A 24923-nucleotide genomic window follows, 5' to 3' on the forward strand; every position below is an offset into this window, starting at 1 on the left:
GCGGAAGAATTGAAAATTCAGAATGAAAAGACAGAATTAAAATTAGCTGCTCAAATTGAGCAAGTCACTCAGCAGTGTAATGAAAATGCGAAGAAGTTACGCCTAGAGCTAACCGAGTATGTTGCTACTAAGCTTGATACTATTAAAGAGCAGGTCGAGTCAATCCCACAGATAGTTCAAGCACAAGAACAGATGCAATGTTCTATGGCGGTAATTCCGGTATTAGTTGAAGTTCAAGATGAATTAAAGCAACAAGTAAATGAGATGTCAGTAGATATGCAAGATTTGAGACAATCACAAGACAAGATTCCGAAGAACATCCAAAATTTGGATAAATCCATAAAAAACATAAAGGAGAGACAAGACGAGGTTGATCATATGGTAAACATTCTCGCGGGAAAATTCTCGCAGTTAAGTTTGGAGAGGCAAAGCATTTCTTCAGACAATATTGAACTAACAGTCCGAATCGGTATACAATCTATGTCCGAGAGTTCTGAAGAAGATTTATTTAATAAAGGTTTGCGAGGAAAAAGAACACTGACAGATCGTTAAAACTATCTGGAGAAGATTTGTGTTCCACGCAAGGAAATGAACCCATAACAAGATCTATCAATACAATCTATGACCGAGAGTTCTGAAGAAAATTTATTTAATAAAGGTTTGCGAGGAAAAAAAACATTGAGAGATCGTTAAAGCTATTTAATAAAGGTTTGCGAGGAAAAAGAACACTGAGAGAGCGTTAAAGCTATCTGGAGAAGATTTGTGTTCCACGCAAGGAAATGAACCCATAACAAGATCTATCAATGAAGCTATATTATTTAACCGATCAAGTACAGGAAGGGACATTAATGCACACGTTCGTTTTTGCAATCATCATCACAACACTATGAGGGTAGTCATAATGACTGTAATTGTAAAAGCAATAATGAGGAGAAAATGCTGAAACAACGTCAGTTCCAGATCTACAACCCAGACAAGAACATTGTTCATCCCGTAGTGTTTATAAGAAGTTTGAGGGGAGTATTGCCAAAAAATTGAAGTGAGCGGCAAAAGGTTAGTTTCGTGACCGGTTATATTCAGGGGTCAGGAGCTATATGGGCATATATGATATCAACTTGGGACACATATGAAGATTTTGAACGAGCATTTTTTTCCAAATACTGGTCCGAAGGAGTACAAGAGCGTTTAAGGCAGGAGGTATTATACCCGGAACCTTTTTCTTTTTCACGTGGGTCTTTAAGGAAATACTTTGAGAAATATATAAACAAATCGCGGTATTGGGATAAGCCTACGCCTCTACAAGACGTGATTGGCATATTAAAATCTCGACTTCCGGCCAGCATCAGAAATAGAATGCTGTATATTAATGAGCATGACCCTGACTCCTTCATGACTACGCTCGACACTATAGATATGATTAAGGAAGATGAAAATTGGCCAAAACAACCGGTTATGAAGAGGAGAGGCGCCAAACGCAAATCGGAACGGAAACGGATTTAATAATTATTATACTAGGAACAGTCAGAGATTCAACGGAAACAAATGCAACGGAAATGGAAATTTCAATAACAGTGCAGCGAGGGGCAGGTACAGAGACAATCGAACAGGCCGCAGATACAACCCAATGTTTGGAAATGCAAGAGATTATCAGAACCAGCAGTTTTCAAATAATAATAATACGTACAGAAATTCTGATCCTCGATTTGAAGCAAATAACACAACCAGTCATCAACAACAACCAATCATAACAGAAGTAGTAGATGATTCAAGAGGAAATAATGATCGACTTTTAAACTGAAGGGGGTCGCTTTATGCTCCGTAAAGTCGGCCGGGGAATAGAAAAGGGGCAAACCTGTTTTAAACGAAATTAATTCCGTGGCAATGTTGAGATATAATGAAGGCGAATTAATGACAGATGAATTGACGAGAGACTTAGAGGCCTGTGTAGTCGAAGATAAAAGGGCTCCTGTGTCTGAGATCATCACAGAAGTGGGAGGAATTTTAGCCAATGTTGTATTGGACACAGCTTCATCTACAGACGTAGTATCCGGAACTTTGTTTCGCAGAATTAGTAAAATTAAGAAAATCCCTGTCCTACCAGTACAAAATTGCCGAGTTATAAGTGCAGTGGGAGCAAAATCCCGGAACGTCAAGATACAAACGCTTATAGAGATAAAATTGGGAAATGTAGCTAAACAATGCACATTCCTTGTAGTGAAAAAGTTGTTAGTAGGTTGTATTCTTGGCATTGGGACTTTGCAAGCCTGCAATTGCAAGTTGGGCTTGGTAGAAGGAAAGGTGCATTTTAAAATCGAAGATCAATTTGTTACACTGATCTTACTGAGAAAGGAGGCAGTGTATGAGCGATATTTCCGTGGTGCTGCTGTGCAGTTGATTTGTGCTGAAAATAATAATATGTACCGACTACCGATCAAGTCAATTCAAGTAGAGGATTTTAGACAAACAGTCGAACAGAAGATTGCTGAGTCAGATTTCCTAACGGATAGTCAGAGGGAACAATTATTCAATATATTAACAGAATATGAGTCAGTTTTCGATGAAAAGCCCGGAATTATTAGAGAATATGTTTGCACATGACAGATTAAGCCCCATAAGACATTTTTCCGCACACACTATCCCATTCCCTGGCGATTAAAACAACCAGTTCAGGAGGAGATACAAAAAATGTTAAACTGGAATCTTATTGAACCGTCGAACAGCCCATATTGTTTTCCGTTGCTTGTTGTACCAAAGCCAGGAGGAAAAGTTCGATTGGTATTAGATGCAAGGGAAATTAACAAAATTATAGTACCTGTGCGCACACATCCGGAGAACATCGATGAGTTAATACAGAAATTTCAAGATGTATCCTATTTACCCAGTATTGATTTGAGAAGTTCGTTCTGGCAAGTCCAGTTAGACAAGGACTCAAGAAAATATACTGCTTTTATATATGGAGGGAGGAGCTATCAGTTCAAGGTCGTTCCGTTTGGTCTCAATATCAGCTCTGGAGTTTTTATTTCTGCGTCGGACTATGCCCTTGGACCAGAACCATGTAGTCGAATAACAATTTTTGTGGACGATTTATTAATTGCCTCTAAAACTTGGGAGGAACATGTACAACTTATTATGAGGATTTTTGCTGTGTTCAAACAAACTGGTATAACTGCAAATCTAAAAAAATCCCAATTTTCTCTACAGAGAATTAAATTCTTAGGACATATGATTAATGCAAAAGGCATTCTTCCAACAGAAGCGAAGATTAGTGCGATAAAAAATTTTCCAACTCCAAGAAACAGAAGACAATTGAAAGGATTTATAGGCTTGGCTTCATTTTTCCGTCGATTTATTAAAACTCAAGCAATGAACTCTGAAGCACAAAACCGGCTCCTGAGGAAAGATGGCTCAAAATGGGTTCAAATGGCTCTGAGCACTATGCGACTTAACTTCTGAGGTCATCAGTTGCCTAGAACTTAGATCTAATTAAACCTAACTAACCTAAGGACATCACACACATCCATGCCCGAGGCAGGATTCGAACCTGCGACCATAGCGGTCGCTCGGTTCCAGACTGCAGCGCCTAGAACCGCACGGCCACTCCAGCCGGCCTGAGGAAAGATGTACCATGGCAATGGTCTAATGATTGTGAAAAGGCTTTTTGTGAAATTAAGGATCAGCTGATAAATGCTCCGTTATTATACCACCCTGATATGAATGTCGGATTCTGTTTAGCCATTGATTCACCAGATGTGGGATTAGGATCTTGTTTATTTCAAATTAGGTACATCGATGGTGTAAAAACCTTTTGTCTAATTGCATTTGCTAGCAGAGTTTTATCCACCTGTGAAAGAGCATATACCACTACGAAATTGGAAGCTTTAGCAGTTATTTGGTCTTTGAAAAGGTTTAGTTGTTATGTATATGGCTCAAGGATAACCGTTTATTGTGACCACCAATCACTAGCCTTTTTATAAACTTGTAAATTGCTGCATCCTCACTTGTCACGGTGGACGCTGTCGCTGCAAGAATATCAGTTTCAAATTATTCATGTAGCCGGAAAAGAAAATATTATAGCTGACGCGTTGTCAAGATCTCCAGAAGGAATAACACCTGAAATGGATATAAATAATAAGGCAGAATTTCCGGTGCTTCTTCTTCAAGAAAATAATTACAAATTTTATTATATTCATTTATGTAAGACAATGGCTCAGCTTCAGAAGAAGGATCGGCGATGGAATGCTGTAATACGACAATTCAATCAACAAAATCCTACGGTCAATTTGGAATACTACCGGCTTGTGAATAATATTTTATTTTTTAAATCTGGGAAGGCTGAGAATCCAAAGTGGTGTGTCTGCATACCCGAAGAATATGAAGAACGATTAATTTGGTTTACACATTTGACCTGGGGTCATGTTGGTGTTTTAAAGTGTGCTAATAAGATTAGATATTATTGTTACTTCCCAAATATAAGGCGAAAAGTGCACAAAGTCATACAGAAATGTGTTCTCTGTCAAAAGGCTAAGCCGGACAACAAGGGAAATAAAACTGCACTTTACTCAATAATACCTGAAGCACCAAGATCACTTATATCATGTGATATTTTTGGACCACTACCTAGAGCCAGAGGTGGTGTTAAGTACATTATTGGATTCTGTGATGTGTTTACAAAATATGTTAAACTATATCCTATAAAATCAGCAACTGCAAGAGCTGCCACAGTAAAGTTTGTAAATGACTACATTACTCATACAGGGATTCCAAAATCTATAATCTCTGACAATGCGAAGATATTTACTGGATATATATGGAGAAAATTAGTATCGCAACTAGGAATAAAACAGATATTTACATCTTGCTACCATCCATTAGGGAATTTAATTGAACCGGTTTTTCGAGAACTAAACAGATTCATGAGAACGTTCTGTCATGATAAACAAACTACCTGGATAAACTATTTGACCGAGTTTGAGCAGATTTATAATAATTTACCACATAGTTCTACAAACTTTACCCCGAATGAACTGATGTTCGGAGATAACGAAAGAAACTTTTGGGTAGATAACTTGCCTAAACTTGAGGACACCAAAATCTCATGGGAAGAAAAAATTCGCAATGCTCTCATTAATATTATGCAGAAAGCAAGACAGCGAAAGGAAATCCATGACAGAAACATCAAACGGATTCAGAGTTTCAATATCGGACAGAAAATTCTTTTAAGAAGACACATCAAGTCATCAAGGTTGAAGAAGACCATCAGAAAATCGAATCTAATTTATACAGGTCCATATGTAATAGTTGATATACCGAATCCTGGTGCGTATTTATTAGCATATCCGGATTCTGGAAGAATAAAAGGATTATTTCCCCATGTAGACCTAAAGAGGTACTTTTAAGGAAAGTGTTTCAAATTAAATGAAAAGTCTTAATGATGTATTTGGGTGTTGAAAAAAAAATTAAAGTGCGAAGGACAGTATGCTTCAGCTACTGTGATAGGTTAAATGACAGCATGCCAAGTATCTGTGATAGTTTAATGAACAGTAAGCGATTGCTTCTGTGATAGTATAGGAATATTTAGAAAAGTAAGTGGAACTGTAGCTATTGCTGCTGTGAAGATTTACGGGTTATCTGTCTACGCGATGATCACCAAAGAAGCTTGTGCGTGTGAAATAATATACATTCAGGGAGTGTTAATCTCCAGTGATAATAAGTTTACTGAAACTATATGATCGAATATGGCGCTTGCGTGTGAAGTTAGTGTTTGTAAACTGACAGTTCACAGGAGAACAAATGAACCGCGTTAGAAAATTAGAATCGACTGCAACTGTCCACAGACAGAAACACTCGCTGTTTTTTTTTTTGGCGCGAGCTAAATTCTATTCAAGAAAATTTAATTAACTAGCTTAGTCTGTGTTTATAAAATTAGAGTTAGTAAGAAAGTTCCTCATTGAATTTATAATAATGTGTTATTTTCCAATTGGATTTGTTTATTGTTATATTGCATTCATATATGTTCATAAGAAAATGCGGAAATCGGAGTATAAAAGAGAAAAATTTGATCGTCAGTCACTACTAACAAAGATTAATTTCAGCTGGAGAGGTCATGCTGCAAGACTTAATTAAACGTTCTCTTTCAGCAAAATTTCATTGTAATCATGTCTGAATAAGATATAATTTTTTTTAAATTCTCTCAAATAATAAAGTTTTTAATATTCTGACATGCTATCCACATGCGTACTTGAAACCAAATTAGGAAAGATTCAGATCTACTTCCACCTGGAAAAGCCAACTAAACAAAAAAAAAAAAGAAAAAAAATTAAAATCAGGATTAGAACATTTTCGGCTTACTCAAGAAGATAGATGAAATTATCCATGTTTTCAAAATTGTTTTCGGATCTGGAGTTGTGATATTGTCCAACTAGAGTATCGATTAAGACACCTAGGTGTGGAAAGTATAAGACGAATGGATATTCCCATTCTTCAGATGGAAGATTGGATGGATCAGGTCCATATTTGAGTTCAAAATGAATCTGGAGAAATTCGACTAACCCTTCTCTTCCAGGAATCTTTAATAGTTGACCATTCCTTAGACGAATTTCGATAGTTTCGTGCCACAATCCTGAGTACCTGTTCCTGAGGTTTCTTCTGGTCTCTCAAATCCGTTACGTCTCCTGTCCGGTACGCCAATGCGACGCCTGTCCTTCGTGCCGTGTCCCATGTTCCTGTTCCATCAGTTACACCGCAGGTCAGCAAGACATCGATGAAGAAAATTTTTCAGAAGACTGCAAAAATTTGCATGTGTAAAGATTTTTTTTTGCTATGAGGCAGATTTTATCTTTCCTATGAATTCTAGAATATCTCTCAAATTTCTAAATTATTCTGTCTTTCCTATCATCTGTGATACCTAGTTGGGGTCTAAGCCTCCAGATTTTCCGGGGTTTCCCTGTGAAGGCCAGTTCCTGAATAGGTAGACCTGATTAACATCTATATAAGTCCATCTTCCCTGGTTGTGTACGTGGGATGCGGGTATGCCCCAGTACACGTGAAAGCAACAACTAGGTACCTAGGTGACGAAGATCGGTGTTACCTATACCAAATCTCCTTCAGTTCTTGTAACCAAAAAATCTTACTAACTTCTTAAAATTTATAGGAACGTATGTTCCGCAAATTCTAACGAGTTAGCTAAGCCAATAGTCAGCTCGCAAAGTGGATACATATCAACTTTGCTCGCTGCGAGGGGCGATGTAATGTCTCTTGCAGCGGTCTCTCCGCGATATTTGCAGAAATTTCATATATTATATAACTCAGTACATATCTCGAAATATCTCTTCTTATCTTACCGATTCCTAAACTTTAATATACGATGATTATCAATGCAAAGTAGTTTCAAGCCCCATTATTCCTTGGAGCGTCCATTTACTCCATGGAATAGCTTCTTTGCTATCTATGTTTTCTATTATAAAAAGACTGAAGGAGTGCTTGCCGATTAGCCGTGAAAGAACGAAGATGTGTATGTATGTATTGTTGAGCTAGTCGCCATCTTGATGAGATTCTGTATGAGAAGGAATTTAATACATGAACTAATCAAAAGTAAGTGTGTTCGCGTATTATTTAACTGATTATTATTGACAGTGTCTGCTTGCTACGCTGTGTTGCACGGGATCAGTGGGGAACGTCTGATTTACACTGGACGAACCAGCCGTTTTGTATGCTCAAAATATCCAGTTTATTACTTCAAATAAATAGGCTAGCACGGTCTTACCAGCAGATCTCCGGTCTTCCCCATGTGATCACCAAAAGTCAATAATTATTACAAATGTTTTCAGGAGATCGACTGACAATTTTCGGCGCACCGAGACTTCGAAATTGCTTCACTGCCTTATGGAATTTAAGTTAAGCTCAATTTAATCAGGATAGCCTCCCCCCATGAACCATGGACCTTGCCGTGGGTGGGGAGGCTTGCGTGCCTCAGTGATACAGATAATCGTACCGTAGGTGCAACCACAACGGAGGGGTATCTGTTGAGAGGCCAGACAAACGCGTGGTTCCTGAAGAGGGGCAGCAGCCTTTTCAGTAGTTGCAAGGGCAACAGTCTGGATGATTGACTGATCTGGCCTTGTAACAATAACCAAAACGGCCTTGCTGTGTTGGTACTGCGAACGGCTGAAAGCAAGGGGAAACTACAGCCGTAATTTTTCCCGAGGGCATGCAGCTTTACTGTATGGTTAAATGATGATGGCGTCCTCTTGGGTAAAATATTCCGGAGGTAAAATAGTCCCCCATTCGGATCTCCGGGCGGGGACTACTCAAGAGGACGTCGTTGTCAGGAGAAAGAAAACTGGCGTTCTACGGATCGGAGCGTGGAATGTCAGATCACTTAATCGGGCAGGTAGGTTAGAAAATTTAAAAAGGGAAATGGATAGGTTAAAGTTAGATATAGTGGGAATTAGTGAAGTTCGGTGGCAGGAGGAACAAGACTTCTGGTCAGGTGACTACAGGGTTATAAACACAAAATCAAATAGGGGTAATGCAGCAGTAGGTTTAATAATGAATAGGAAAATAGGAATGCGGGTAAGCTACTACAAACAACATAGTGAACGCATTATTGCGGCCAAGATAGATACGAAGCCCACACCTACTACAGTAGTACAAGTTTATATGCCAACTAGCTCTGCAGATGACGAAGAAATTGAAGAAATGTATGACGAAATAAAAGAAATTATTCAGATAGTGAAGGGTGACGAAAATTTAATAGTCATGGGTGACTGGAATCGGTAGTAGGAAAAGGGAGAGAAAGAAACGTAGAAGGTGAATATGGATTGGGACTAAGAAATGAAAGAGGAAGCCGTCAGGTAGAATTTTGCACAGAACACAACTTAATCATAGCTAACACTTGGTTTAAGAATCATGAAAGAAGGTTGTATACATGAAAGAACTCTGGAGATACTAAAAGGTATCAGATAGATTATATAATGGTAAGACAGAGAATTAGGAACCAGGTTTTAAATTGTAAGACATTTCCAGGGGCAGATGTGGACTCTGACCACTATCTATTGGTTATGACCTGTAGATTAAAACTGAAGAAACTGCAAAAAGGTGGGAATTTAAGGAGATGGGACCTGGATAAACTGAAAGAAGCAGAGGTTGTACAGAGTTTCAGGGAGAGCATAATGGAACAATTGACAAGAATGGAGGAAAGAAATACAGTAGAAGAAGAATGGGTAGCTTTGAGGGATGAAATAGTGAAGGCAGCAGAGGATCAAGTAGGTAAAAAGACGAGGGCTAGTAGAAATCCTTGGGTAACAGAAGAAATATTGAATTTAATTGATGAAAGGAGAAAATATAAAAATACACTAAATGAAGCAGGCAAAAAGGAATACAAACGTCTCAAAAATGAGATCGACAGGAAGTGCAAAATGGCTAAGCAGGGATGGCTAGAGGACAAATATAAGGATGTAGAGGCTCATCTCACTAGGGGTAAGATAGATACTGCCTACAGGAAAATTAAAGAGACCTTTGGAGATAGGAGAACCACTTGTATGAACATCATGAGCTCAGATGGAAACCCAGTTCTAAGCAAAGAAGGGAAAGCACGAAGGTGGAAGGAGTATATAGAGTGTCTATACAAGGGCGATGTACTTGAGGACAATATTATGGAAATGGAAGAGGATGTAGATGAAGATGAAATGGGAGATACGATACTGCGTGAAGAGATTGACAGAGCACTGAAAGACCTCAGTCGAAACAAGGCCCCAGGAGTAGACAACATTCCATTGGAACTACTGACGGCCTTGGGAGAGCCAGTTCTGACAAAACTCTACAATTTGGTGAGCAAGATGCATGAAACAGGCGAAATACCCTCAGATTTCAAAAAGAATATAATAATTCCAGTCCCAAAGACAGCAGGTGTTGACAGATGTGAAAATTACCGAACTATCAGTTTAATAAGCCACAACTGCAAAATACTAACACTAATTCTTTACAGACGAATGGAAAAACTAGTAGAAGCCGACCTCTGGGAAGATCAGTTTGGATTCCGTAGAAATACTGGAACACTTGAGGCAATACTGACCTTACGACTTATCTTAGAAGAAAGATTAAGGAAAGGCAAAACTACGTTTCTAGCGTTTTTAGACTTAGAGAAAGCTTTTGATAATGTTGACTGGAATACTCTCTTTGAAATTCTAAAGGTGGCAGGGGTAAAATACGGGGAACGAAAGGCTATTTAAAATTTGTACAGAAACCAGATGGCAGTTATAAGAGTCGAGGGACATGAAAGGGAAGCAGTGGTTGGGAAGGGAGTAAGACAGGGCTGTAGCCTCTCCCCGATGTTATTTAATCTGTGTATTGAGCAAGCAGTAAAGGAAACAAAAGAAAAATTCGGAGTAGGTATTAAAATCCATGGAGAAGAAATAAAAACTTTGAGGTTCGCCGATGACACTGTAATTCTGTCAGAGACAGCAAAGGACTTGGAAGAGCAGTTGAATGGAATGGACAGTGTCTTGAAAGAAGGATATAAGATGAACATCAACAAAAGCAAAACAAGGATAATGGAATGTAGACGAATTAAGTCGGGTGATGCTGAGGGAATTAGATTAGGAAATGAGACACTTAAAGTAGTAAAGGAGTTTTGCTATTTGGGGAGCAAAATAACTGATGATGGTCGAAGTAGAGGGGATATGAAATGTAGACTGGCAATGGCAAGGAAAGCGTTTCTGAAGAAGAGAAATTTGTTAACATCGAGTATAGATTTAAGTGTCAGGAAGTCATTTCTGAAAGTATTTGTATGGAGTGTAGCCATGTATGGAAGTGAAACATGGACGATAAATAGTTTGGACAAGAAGAGTATAGAAGCTTTCGAAATGTGGTGCTACAGAAGAATGCTGAAGATTAGATGGGTAGATCACATAACTAATGAGGAAGTATTGAATAGAATTGGGGAGAAGAGTAGTTTGTGGCACGACTTGACCAGAAGAAGGGATCGGTTGGTAGGACATGTTCTGAGGCATCAAGGGATCACCAATTTAGTATTGGAGGGCAGCGTGGAGGTTAAAAATCGTAGAGGGAGACCAAGAGATGAATACACTAAACAGATTCAGAAGGATGTAGGTTGCAGTAGGTACTGGGAGATGAAGAAGCTTGCACAGGATAGAGTAGCATGGAGAGCTGCATCAAACCAGTCTCAGTACTGAAGACCACAACAACAACAACAGACTTTTTATGAAATTTTTTTATTACGAAAGCATTTTCAAAAATAGATCTAAGAAAATTTAAATTTCGCTTTTCAGTTAAAAACAAAAAAAAAGATGTTTCACTGTTTTTGGATATTCAGCTCCTAAGGAAGAGGAACGTGGGATGAAAATAGTTACGGAAATATTACATTGCGCAATCATTTTTTAAGCTAAATATAGGAAAAAATTGTATTTAGCTACTCTTTTAGAAATAAAAGATACTTGTATCAATGTTTTTGGAAATTTAAGCCCTGAGGGTTCATCGCGAAAGCATTTTTAAAGCTTCTCGGTTAGAGATGAAAAAATAAGTGTTCACTGTTTTTGGAAATTCAACGCCTGAGGGAGTAGAATGGGGTCAAGCTGACTGACCATCATCTCTAAGCCCAAACCACTGAGGATTCGAACGTAAAGACTGGAGAGCGTGTGGATATTGGACTGTAGTCGTCGTTTAAGAAGGGATTGTATGTAATATAGCGGTTGAAAGGCCTTTTGAAAATACGAGGCGTATTTAAGTAAGTACCGTTTTGAAATTAAAAAAAGACGTACTAAGATATCTCAATAATTTTATTTTTACATGAAAGCCTGTACCTTAATCTACGCACTGACGCCATTACAGTCTGACTCTTCCTTGTTTACGTTGTGTACTGAGTGTTTAAGATGCCTTCGATAATCGTGAGTCCCGCCGACTGTCAAGTACGGGCTGTTATAGGATTTCTTAGTGCTAAAGACCTAAAAGCGATCGATATTCATCGTGAGATCTGTGCAGTTTACGGAGAAAACATTATGTGATGGAATGGTAAGAAAGTGGGTGAGAGCATTTAAAGATGGCTGCACAAATGTGCATGATGAACAACGGAGTGGGCGTCCTTCGGTCGTTAATGATAGTTTGGCGCAGGAAGTGAACAATAAGGTGAGAGAAAACAGACGCTTTACGATTTTCTCCTTGCGGGATGACTTTCCTCATGTTTCTCGTAGTGTTTTGTATGGTATTGTGACCGAGCACTTGAATTACCGAAAATTGTGGGCACATTGGGTACCGAAAATGTTGACGGACGTGCACAAAACGTTTAGACAGTGTATTGACTTTCCTTGAGCGTTACCACAACGACGGTGATGATTTCTTAAGGCAAATTGTTACGGGCAATGAAACATGGGTGGCCTACGTCACACCAGAAACAAAGCAACAGTCCATGTAAATTGAGGAAGGGCATCGTTTTGCTGCAAGACAATGCCCGTCCGCATTTGGCGAATCAGACAAAAGATCTCATCACATCTTGTCGATGGGAAACTCTAGATCATCCTCCGTACAGCCCCGATCTTGCGCGCAGTGACTACCATCTGTTCCTGCAGTTGAAGAAACACCTGGGCAGTCAGCGTCTTCAAGATGATGACGAAGTCAAAACAGTGGTGATGCAGTGGTTAACGAGTCAGGTGGCAGACTCCTATGAGGAGTATATTCAAAAACTGGTACAACGTTATGACAAGTGCCTCAATATTGACGGAAATTATGTAGAAATGTATATTAAGGTACAGGCTTTCATGTAAAAATAAAATTATTGAGATATCTTAGCACGTCTTTTTTAATTTCAAAACGGTACTTACTTAAAAAAAACACGCCTCGTACGTCGTTATTAAAGGAATTTTGAAGCTAGAACTATGAAAACTGGTATTTGGTTTCTCAGTCAGAACATACAAATATGTGTTTGAAGATTTTTGGAAATTCAGCTACTAAGGGGGTGAAATGGTGGGTGAAAACTCCTTTTGAAACTCAGTAATTGCTAAAGGAATTTTAAGGCTACATCTATGACAATTTGTGTTTGACTTCTCGCTTAGAAATAAAATGAATACGTGCTTCAGTGTTTCCGGAAATTCGACCACTAAGGGAGTTCAATAGAAGATGAAAATTTTTAAGAAAATATTTCGTTACAGTAAAAAAAATTTAAAGCTAAAGTTACGAAAATTGGTATTTCATTTCTCGATTAGATATAAGGAAATATTTGGTAGAGGATGAAAATTACTGCGGAAATATCTCCACAAGAACGCAAAAGGCAGGTTTAACAAAAACTTTGGACTCCAGCTAGCAGAATCGCTTTTTGGTCAGAAGTACATTCGGAAAAGAACATTCTTATATGACCTTAATTAGCGTAAAAAGTTAAGAAGGTGTTGCAATTTGTGAAAAACATAAAAATTCGATTAAATGAAAACAAACAAATCTCTGCAGGCCATACAGTGTACGCGATCGAAGCAGTGGGCGCTAAGCGAGTTCTCAATAAAGGTGGGCGGCTGCCACCGAGGGCTTTGCCGAACTGGGGGGTCTTAGAGGGAGCAATGTAGCACTGCCCCGTGATCACATCACAGGAGCACAGAAAGTAGGAGGACCGTAAAAGAATAAACTCCCTTAGGTGCTTCGTATCACGTCCGAATTTCATCGAATGGTTTTGGACGGTCCCTGGTAGTTCCAACCTATACGGGACAGCAAAAATTACGGTCGCGCTGCGCTCCAAACTGGTGCAACGACATTCGATGGGAATGAAGCACCACATCGTCCTTAAGAGAAGGGCTGCCAACAGTGCCGCAGGTTCCTGTTGTTCATCGCACTGATAACTGTCGTTGTCGCCGGCCGATGTGGCCGTGCGGTTCTAGGCGCTTCAGTCTGGAATCGCGTGACCGCTACGGTCGCAGGTTCGAATCCTGCCTCGGGCATGGATGTGTGTGATGTCCTTAGGTTAGTTGGATTTAAGTAATTCTAAGTTCTAGGGGACTGATGACCACAGATGTTAAGTTCCATAGTGCTCAGAGCCATTTGAACCATTTTTTGAACTGTCGTTTTCGGTTGCGAAATGTGTGTGAACCAACGCCCCAGGGAAAGGCGTGGTTTCATTGACATATAGCCCGCGGCCTTTTCGTGGCGATTCTGAACGGCGGTGTGCCCGGAATGTTCCACTCAAAACAGAACCGCGTTATTTCAACAATGGGCGCCGCTGTTCTAACTTCTCTCGCAGAGGCGTCAAAAGAATGGGTGAAATCTGGATAAGACGGGGTGTGACGACTATCCGATCGCGTGACACGTTCTCGGTGGCGTTCGGCAGAATTGTGTGAAGTTTGCGCCATTGTGACGTCATTAGCCAAGCCAATCTTACATGACGCGTGAACTTCAGAGCTGTGGGCCGATTTTCGTATTTGTCGACACCCTACTGTTTGGAGTGTCGACGAGCCCGAGGACGGCCTTACACTGTGCCACGGTTTACAACATTAAAGAGAACCGACTGAACTGTGTCGTTTGCAACGGTCCCTGTTTTTCCCTCGGTTTACTCCTGTTTGGAGTTTCCGCTCTTTACTAGAGGGCGTTGCGCTGTTTGCCGTGCGGAGGCAACACCACCTAGACTACAGGCCTGCGCACACACTTGTGACGTCACATACTGATGGCCGGGTCTGTATCTGAACGCTCCTGTTAAGCACTCTGCAGCTATACGAACTTTACGAGTTTTAGAGCTGAGATCTCATAGGGATTCTCGTGCTTTCCTTTCCTACGTGTCCTTGTAATGAAAGTATGGACATTTATATCATTGCGTAAAGTAACTGAACAAACTGCCCTATATTAGTTCAAGAAGTAAAATTATTTTGACGATTTGCCTTAAATACGGGTCTTTTACCTCAGGAGCTACACTTACTTGCAGTAAAAAATCGGCAATATCCAAGAACAAGCAGACGGTTTCGGTTTTAAATAAAGCAACTGGAGCTCCTACAGAATTTAAGAACGTGTTTCCCTGGTTATTTTCGTAAATTTTCCTGTCCACTTCAAAATTTGCTGACCTCACACGAAACTCAAATCATTCGACGAAATGGATCACCTCCTGACATAATGTTTAATAAATCAAAAAACCAGAAAAAATATTTTATTTCCCTGTTCTCCAGAACTTTGGAACCTTAAACATGAAAAGATTGTTTCTCCTATATCCTTGATTGAAATTCGTGTCACAGAGTGCTATTAATTTAATCATAATGCACTTACCTCTAAATTCTGCTTTCTATACTGCTTAATCTGTCGAACACTGAATTCATTAAAGCAATTTTCTAAGGTAGTTTACTCAAATTGAAATTATTTCCGAATAGCTGTATATGTAAAACTGAACAAAATCATTCTGTAGATCTTCCAGATAAAAGTACTGGAAACTCAACAATCTGGTAGTAATGATAAGGAATAGTAAACATTTTCGAGTCACACTAATTAATGTAACTATTCTGTGTGACAATAGTTGCAAAAATGAGACAAATTTCACAGCCAGCTTCGTATTAACCTCGCAGCAATGGTCCAGAATTAAGAAAGAAATGATACTGGTACATGATACAAAACTCCTTTTAAAAACAATTGGCAACTGTGTTGCAATGGAAACAAATAACACGCTACAATTTTTTTGTTATTTACTTACCCTTGAATGATGCGTACACATAAATTCCTGTCTGGGAATAGCTGCAATACAGCGATTTCTCAACTTCACACATTTGGGAAATCGAAACATGTGCACTTTCATGCCTTTTCGGGATTTATAATTTCCCTGGCAAAAGGGAACGCAGCACTTGTATCCCATACTTCGAAGAACTGTAGGCGAATACTGTATGAAATATATATCACTTTCAAGTGTCACACACTTTCAACACAACATACACGTCAACAGGACTGCCGACTGAAGATAAGATGGCCAACAGTTTGTGATGCCACGTGCCAATATGGCCGCTGTGCGTAGGGCTTGTATCTAGAAGGCTTTGGCGGAGGGCGGACAAGACAGTTGAGACGAGTGTTTGCCCCTGGACGACCGTTCTGCAGCGGGACGCTCGGTCGCTCTATGCTAAGTCGGGATGGGCCCAAAAACCCGGGGCGTGAGAACATAAGAAGCCGTACAAGAGGCCGTAAATCTGCGGACAACGTTTGGTTTCCATTCTTTGGCTGGGGAAGCTATGAAGTCGGTCTGCGGCTGCCAATAACCTCCACAAGGTGGTGTCGTCACTGAAAGTAAGATTTTTCATCTAGTTAGTGCAACGGTCATCTGCTGACGGGGCCAATCTCCCGGTGTTGTGGGAGCTATTGATAACTGTGTGGCAATGTTCCTCTGCTTTGAGTTTGTGATCGGAAATTGCCTTGCATGTGTGTTACTGCCCCCTTTCATGATCGTGCATTTGACGCCATGCTGTTTTAAGGCGCGCGTCGTAAAGAAACAAAAAAAAGAAGAAAAATTTTTGGCTGTGGACCTTCTGCAAGCCGCTGTTTTCCCATGGACGGCATAGGTCACTGTTTGAATGAACACGTTGTAAAATGTTAAATAACCTTGCACTGTCTGGCGGAGAAATAGAGCCCATTTTATGGATGTCTAAAATGCGAGATTATGTTAATACTCGCCAATGTCTGTTGTGTTTTAGTACGTAGACATATTTACTTTTAGTCGTTGTTATTATGTATATATTCTTGTGTGAAGGAGTTTAGTCCCCGTGACATTTAAGTGCTCTATTTAATTATATTTAAGGAAGTGCTAGAGTTTCTAATTGGTAATCCGCCTAGCCACGACTGATGTCGGTTGCTCGGTCTGTCTTAAATGTTGGGCCTATTGGGTGGAGACCATTCCTGACTTGCTCACCTCAGTCCTGAATTCCCGTATTGATACCACGGCGGCAGTTTTGCCGGAATCTCATTTGCAGAAGTCATCATTTCTTATGAGCACAAATAAAGCTACCTTTGCCTCTATAATTTTCGTCCGCTGACCAGCAAGCTTTGGTTAACGACTAAAAATCGCCAACTGGTCTTCGTCCAACCTAGTGGCTTGGACGAGTTCCCTTTCCAGTTCGGGTAAACGTTTCCTCCTGGTGGAGCCATCCTCTTTCCCGAGCCACGCTGGGGTGAGAGTTGACCGAGTGTTTATTGCCGCTCAGTGTTCCAGGAGAATGAAATAAGAGGTTAATTATCTACTCCACTGTTCTGTCCAAGAAAGGCGAATTAGAGTAGTTCTGGATAACCTAAGTATTGTACACTATTAAGATAGTTCTAGGTTTAGAGAAATTGCTGTTTGGTAAAATTTAGCTTTTCGGTAATCCGGCGTATTCCACGATCCAACACTGTTATAGAACTAAAAGATTTTGTTTTGATACTTTTGCTGAGACGTGACTTAACTATTTGCTATTGATAATTGCTTTTAATGAATCTTCTTTAATTTGTGGTTATAATTCTTAATGGTGTAACATTTAACGTACGTCTGATTGCCCCCTATGTCACTTATTGACTTCATTCAGAGACTGAAAAGGTGATCCTTGCTCAAGTTTATGGGACTTTATAAATCGTTGATCTTTATTGTTTATGGTCTTAAAAATGTTTGTTGTTGTGATCTTCAGTCCTGAAACTGGTTTGATGCAGCTCTCCATGCTACTCTATCCTGTGCAAGCTGCTTCATCTCCCAGTACGTACTGCAACCTACATCCTTCTGAATCTGCTTAGTGTATCCATCTCTTGGTCTCCCTCTACGATTTTTACCCTCCACGCTGCCCTCCAATACTAAATTGGTGATCCCTCGATGTCTCAGAACATGTCCTACCAACCGATCCCTTCTTCTTGTCAAGTCACACAAATTCCTCTTCTCCCCAATTCTATTCAATACCTCCTCATTAGTTATGTGATCTACCCATATAATCTTCAGCATTCTTCTGTAGCACCACATTTCGAAAGCTTCTATTCTCTTCTTGTCTAAACTATTCATCGTCCACGTTTCGCTTCCATACATGGCTACACTCCATACAAATACTTTCAGAAACGACTTACTGGCATTTAAATCTATACTCCATGTTAACAAATTTTTCTTCTTCAGAAACGCTTTCCTTGCCATTGCCAGTCAACATTTTATATCCCCTCTACTTCGACCATCATCAGTTATTTTGCTCCCCAAATAGCAAAACTCCTTTACTACTTTAAGTGTCTCATTTCCTAATCTAATTCCCTCAGCATCACCCGACTTAATTAGACTACATTCCATTATCCTTGTTTTGCTTTTGTTGATGTTCATCTTATATCCTCCTTTCAAGACACTGTCCATTCCATTCAACTGCTCTTCCAAGTCCTTTGCTGTCTCTGACAGAATTACAATGTCATCGGCGAACCTCAAAGTTTTTATTTCTTCTCCATGAATTTTAATACCTACTCCTAATTTTTCTTTTGTTTCCTTTACTGCTTGCTCAATATACAGATTGAACAACATCGGGGAGAGGCTACAACCCTGTCTTACTCCCTTCCCAACCACTGCTTCCCTTTCATGTCCTTCGACTCTTATAACTGCCATCTGGTTTCTGTACAAATTGTAAATAGCCTTTCGCTCCCTGTATTTTACCTCTGCCACCTTCAGAATTTGAAAGAGTATTCCAGTCAACATTATCAAAAGCTTTCTCTAAGTCTACAAATGCTAGAAACGTAGGTTTGTCTATTCTTAGTCTAGCTTCTAAGATAAGTCGTAGGGTCAGTATTGCCTCACGTGTTCCAATATTTCTACGGAATCGAAACTGATCTTCCCCGAGGTCGTCTTCTACCAGTTTTTCAATTCGTCTGTAAAGAATTCGCGTTAGTATTTTGCAACCGTGACTTATTGAACTGGAAGTTTGGTAATTTTCACATCTGTCAACACCCGCTTTCTTTGGGATTGGAATTATAAAATGTTTGTTACAAAGGAATAATTTTAGATTTCTATTGTTTATTAAGTAATTCTTAAGTGATGTAGCAGATATTACGACTGCAAATATTCTCTCACTGTTACACTTGCTTGTTCAGTGCTTTACACTGAAGTGTGTGACAATAAATGCAAAATCCAAAGTGAAGCGTTGGGGCGAATTAATCCTTTCCCTTATCATTACCGTTAAAGATAACTGATTTTGTCTCTTGTTATTGAAGCTGGTTGGGAGAACAGTTTACTGATTGACTAAGCGTATATGACCGACCTTCAAACTTAATGAAATTAGAATTAAATTAATACTGCCAGCTGCTCACGGGCGTTGACATATATCAACGGGGACCGGTGAAAATGGAAGCGCCCACCGGGACTCGAACCCGGGATCTCCTACTTACATGGCAGACGCGCTATCCATCTGAGCCATCGAGGGCACAGAGGATAGTGCGACTGCAGGGACTATCTCCCGCACGCCTCCCGCGAGACTCACATTCTCACCTTGTATAGTCACACACTACGTGCGTAGTGTCCCATGCCAACACACTCATTACTCGTGGAAGACATTCTTTCCAAGCCCCGTAAGAGTTCGGTGAATATGTGTGCAAACAGCACAGATGAAGAGGGTCATGGCCGGTATTGCCACAACTATATATTTATATGGATATGGTGTCAGTTCTTAAGGACATGTCCGAAAGAACAGATACCATATCGGTATAGGTGTATAATTCAAACTTAATCGTCGCAATCGGTTGGAATTATGTATGAAAAAGTGATCCTTTAACTCTGCTGTGCAGTGCAGGTTTAGACCACTGCACACGCCCTCTCTAGTGGTCGGTACATACCTGCAGCGTGGGCCGCCAGAAGCCGATATCCGGGTCCCTGTCCCACTCCTCGTCAGAGACTTGGACGCAGCGGCCGTCGCCATCGGGGTCGTAGGCCTGGTAGTCCTTGCAGCATTTGCGCACGCAGGGAGCCGCCCCCGCGCAGACACAGGCGAAGGCGACGTGCAGGACCCTGCTGCCCACGCGCACGCCGTCCACGCAGAAGGAGGTCGCCGGCACCAGCGCGCCCTCTGGGGCCGTGTCCAGGACCAGCACCTGCAGCTCCACCTGTGCAACACACACTTCTTTTGCAAAAATGGTTCAAATGGCTCCGAGCACTATGCGACTTAACATCTGAGGTCATCAGTCCCCTAGAACTTAGAACTACTTAAACCTAACTAACCTAAGGACATCACACACATCCATGCCCGAGGCACGATTCTAACTTACGACCGTAGCGGTCGCGCGGTTCCAGACTGTAGCGCCTAGAACCGATCGGCCACTCCGGCCGGTACTCCTTTTGCAGCGGAAATCATCTTGCACGAGGTGCCTTAGAGAAATCTGGCCGAATTCTTGGTAACTGTGAATTTTATTATTTTTCTAATGATTAAATGCCGTGAAGTGAAACGAATCAAACAACTTAAAGCCATGTTGACTGTTAAACGATTGCGATTGTTTCAAAAATATTAAAACGTTTTTCAGATAGCGCTGCGAGTCACAAAATTTGTTGAATGAGATTTTCACTCTGCAGCGCAGTGTACGCTGATGTGAAACTTCCTGGCAGATTAAAACTGTGTGCCCGACAGAGTCTCGAACTCGGGACCTTTGCCTTTTGCGGGCAAGAGCTCTAGCATCTGAGCTACCCAAGCACGACTCACGGCCCCTCCTTACAGCTTTACTTCTGCCAGTGCTTCGTCTCCTACCTTCCAAACTTTACAGTAGCTCTCCTGGTCTGGTCTGTGTCCTGGTTCGCAGGAGAGCCTCTGTAAAGTCTGGAGGGTAGGAGACGAGGTACTGGCAGAAATAAAGCTGTAAGGATGGGCCGTGAGTCGTGCTTGGGTAGCTCAGATGGTAGAGCACTTGCCCGCGAAAGGCAAAGTTCCCGAGTTCGAGTATCGGTCCTGCACACAGTTTTAATCTGCCAGGAAGTTTCACAAAATTTGTTGACTACCTAAAATATTTAATGAAGCAAACTGTTCCCCCACGTACCTCATCCTAGCGACCTATTAGACTCATGTCACTTTTCTTCAAAATCTTTGAAATCTATTAGCTCCTTGCAGCCCACCGAAACCTTCCCAGCACACAATGTGGCTTTCGTCTCAACTATACCACCGACATCCGGGTTCTTTACCTTACATACCTTTTCATCAACTAAATAAACGGAAATGAGCCATATTTGTGTCTTTTCATACACAAAAAGCATTCGAGACTGCTCTTAAAATTACAAACTTACGCACTCCCAGTTAGCTGTGTCCATCTTATAGTATCCTTCCTGTACTACCGTCTTGTCACAACATTTGGTCCCACATGTTTCACGAGAACAGATGTGCCTCAAGGCTCCGTATTTTCACCCTTCTTTTTCATCCTGTAAACTAAAGACATTCTCCAGCCGCCATCCCCAACTTACCTCCTGCAATTTTCTGACGATACCGCTTACCTAGCCCCTCACTGCATCTTTCAGATCCCTCGTCCAGGTTTCCATCTCTCGATCTAAACCAACCAATCCCTCTGACTAACACAATACAGTATAAGGGCGACCAAAAAGTTTTTATTCGAAGGTCACACTAACCCCTTACCTATGTGTAGGTGCTCATACACCCTCAATCCGAATCCTACTGGGTTACAAACAAGCGGCAGCAATACTCTCAAATGCAAACTTCTTGATCGTCCCTTATACAGTATTTAGGAGTACCCTTCGACAGAAAACTAACATGCAATGCACACCTCCTTACCGTCTGACACAGAGCCTCAAACCGACTAAAACTACTAAAACTACTAACACGTCATACTGCAGTCTACATTCTTCTACCATTATCATCACCTATAACCCATCATCCATGCCATTCTTACGTACGTCAACGTTTCCAGGATCTTGCTTCCCCCAAATTCTACAGAACCTTGAAATTATGGAAAGATGTGGTCTCCACCTCGACTTCAGAACTCCCATACCTTCACCAATTTGCATCCTGTACCGACTCATTTACTTTCTACACATTCTTCTCTTCCTAGAACACATTCGGTTCCGACGCATTAGTCGCACAATCTAATCCTGGCACCCATGTTCCACTTGCTAATCACTAATCCAGGTACCCACCTTCCAGGCGCCTCTCCCAATGGCATTTCAACCAGCTTCCACTCTCCAACAATAAACTGTAGTCACAACGCTCCGCCTTACACCTTGCTTCCATTTTGTCCTTACCCATTGCTCCACTTTACTGACTTTTAGACACTACCTGCGGATCTACATGGCCCCTTAGTCATCCTCATAATGAACATCATCTTTTTCACGTGTCACCAGCGTCACCATACACCAAGGCATCATTCACATTACCATCAGTGACTATGTATTTTCGCTATATTACGATGTCGTCAAACAAGTTTTAGAAATCATCGATGTTTTTCGCCTATGTATTTTTAAGTCGTTTATTGTCGTCTGTCCTTCTGTAAAAATCGTACATATTGTCCATCAATGCGTTTAAAAAAAAATCTATTATTGTCATTTTTTTGTATAATTTAACCATCTTTTAGATATATGTAAACTCTGGCTGAAGACCTATTTGTATGTGATCCAGACCGCCCACTTTCTGGAGAATTGAAAAAACGAACAAGAACCAAAATAAAAAAAGCAATACTTTTCGAGGTATGAACCTCATCTTCAGGCTACAGTGCCTACAGAAAAACATTTAACTAAAGTACACGTAGATGTCAAACGTGTTCTGCATAGTCGTGGCATGACCTTTGGTCATCCTATGGAGAAAGAAAAGGATAACCTAATATGTTTATACGTTGGTCTGCAGCTGACATAATTTTTTTAAAAAAATAATCACTCACATTGTTTTATGAAATGACTGTCTTCCTGTAGTGTGTTCGATTACGTCCACTGTGATGGCTCCTTGGATCTTGTTGACCATTGTCCACGAACTTGCAAAGAAAACTTCAAACATGACATCACAAACACCTCTCCTATGCAACAAAAACAGGATTGCGATCAAAATAATGCTTGTTTCGATATAACTATCGATAAGTCGATGCTGATGTCAGTTACTTGCAATGTCTTCTAAACACGTGCCTTTATTTTCATACACGTTACGAGAGGTACTGTGGCTGTATCACTGCTGTGCTCGTCTCAAAGATATACTTTGACTGAAGCACCAGACTGAGGCCATATTGTATTTCGTCAAGCTCCTATCTGTCGCGTTTTACAATAAAACTGCATTGCAACTTATGTCCTATAAATAAATTCTCTCCCAATACTCTAGCACACTGAGGATCTCTCGAAAACGTACAGTCTATTAATATTAAATGTCAGATAATACATTACCGGCGTGTAAAGGTTTCAGAAGGCATGAAACAGAAAAAAGTTCAAAGTTATAAGCCGTCACAGTGGTATGATGGGAACTTACTATGTTGTGGTTGAAAACGTGCAATTTCAAATACGACAATTTTTCTTCATGTGCTGTCATTGAAAAAAGTTTTATTGTTCACCTTCACGTTCCTGAGAGCTTCTGGGTCTTGTTATTTCAATAATTTACAAATTAAGCATGAAAAACGGAAATGCGAGTGAATATTCTAAACACGTTGAGTATCTCGTAAAAACAAACTGCCACTCATTGTCAGCACGAAAAACATAAAACGGACTGACACTTGTGAGAAAGAATTAACAGGTGACTTAGTCACACTGTCAACCGCCTATAAAGTATAAAAGAAAATTTGCGAGCTAGTTATTTTGGCAGTTTTCGTTTCCAAACAGAAACGTCTTCAAATAAAGCAAACACGCAGTCGAAATATATTCTGGTACTGGTGCAGGCATATTGCTGCTGGTACTTTTTGTCGTTGTTTCAGTAACTTTCAAAAGCAAAGGAAGAGTTACTTTCCTGACAGTGAATTGTGATTTTCCACACAAATAAGAACATACTGCACACAACCAGCACATTTATTTAGCAGTGGAGAAGCTGCTCCTTAAGAATTTTTGTGATACATACCACTATGCAAAAAACTAGTAAGCAGCTGACAGGTTCTCACTTTCAAAGAAAGAAAATACAGCAGTAGCTGTAATTTTTAGCATAAATTAGAACATACTTCACACAACCGGCACATTTATTTAGCATTGGGGGAGACTCTTAACGAGAATGAAGTGAGCAGCTTCTCACTGTCATAGAAAGAAAAGACAGTAATAGTTTCCAAATTTGCAGTGTTGGAAGCAGCTGAATATATATAGAGCTTCTGCTTTAATTCAGCCGATGGAATGGCTGCAGAAATCACGACGATATTTTGACAACAGAGACATATATCTATGCTTTTGAGAAAGCCAAAGGATATCTTTGAAAGAAGTGCAGCCACAGTACCTCTCTTGAAGTATGTACAATTAAAGGCACGTCTTATAAACATCTTGCTGTCTTATCTCTGATGTTGGTCGACGAACTATATTACGTTGACAATTTGGTATGAAAATAACAGTCTATGAGTTATTATGAAGAATTACAAATATATCTCTGGAATTCATTTATAAATATTTTTAATTTTTATGTTTTTTTCTACTTTAGCGGAAATGAATTAGAACTGTTGAATGTGAGTTTCTGAACTTTGTAATTTCATTTAGGATCTCATTTTTTCACGTGTGACCATAGATGAGTATTACAATTTCCTTCAAGAAGTTTATTTCTCATCTTTTCTCTAAAGTATATAGTACTTAAGAGCGCTCTATACTGCAACAGTGTCCTGTTTCGTCTATGCGCTTTGCTATAGTTCATGAAGTCTGAAAAAGTCAATGTGTTCTTTAAAACGTGTTTTAAGATTTCTATCTGTTTGGCCAACGAAATATTTAGTCAGTTTCTCAGATGATGGTGAGATATCATGCACCAGTTTCTTCCTTGTGAAAAGCGACCTTGATATATGTATTTTTAAACAGCTTAACTATTTTGTGTGAAATGACTCCTGAATAAGGTATATTTATATAC

General features: G+C 40.2%; 1 protein-coding gene across 1 annotated transcript in view; it reads right to left on the bottom strand.

Moving 5' to 3' along the window:
• Positions 1 to 24923, bottom strand: part of LOC124712130 (probable G-protein coupled receptor Mth-like 3) — a 297280-nt gene that overhangs the window by 158114 nt on the left and 114243 nt on the right. Inside the window, exon 4 of the mRNA XM_047242429.1 lies at positions 19768 to 20034. Within this exon, the coding sequence (XP_047098385.1) occupies positions 19768 to 20034 (267 nt within the window). The remainder of the gene's footprint in view (positions 1 to 19767; positions 20035 to 24923) is intronic.

This window comes from Schistocerca piceifrons, chromosome 8 (genome assembly GCF_021461385.2).
Source record: "Schistocerca piceifrons isolate TAMUIC-IGC-003096 chromosome 8, iqSchPice1.1, whole genome shotgun sequence".
Classification (NCBI taxonomy): Eukaryota; Metazoa; Arthropoda; class Insecta; order Orthoptera; family Acrididae; genus Schistocerca; species Schistocerca piceifrons.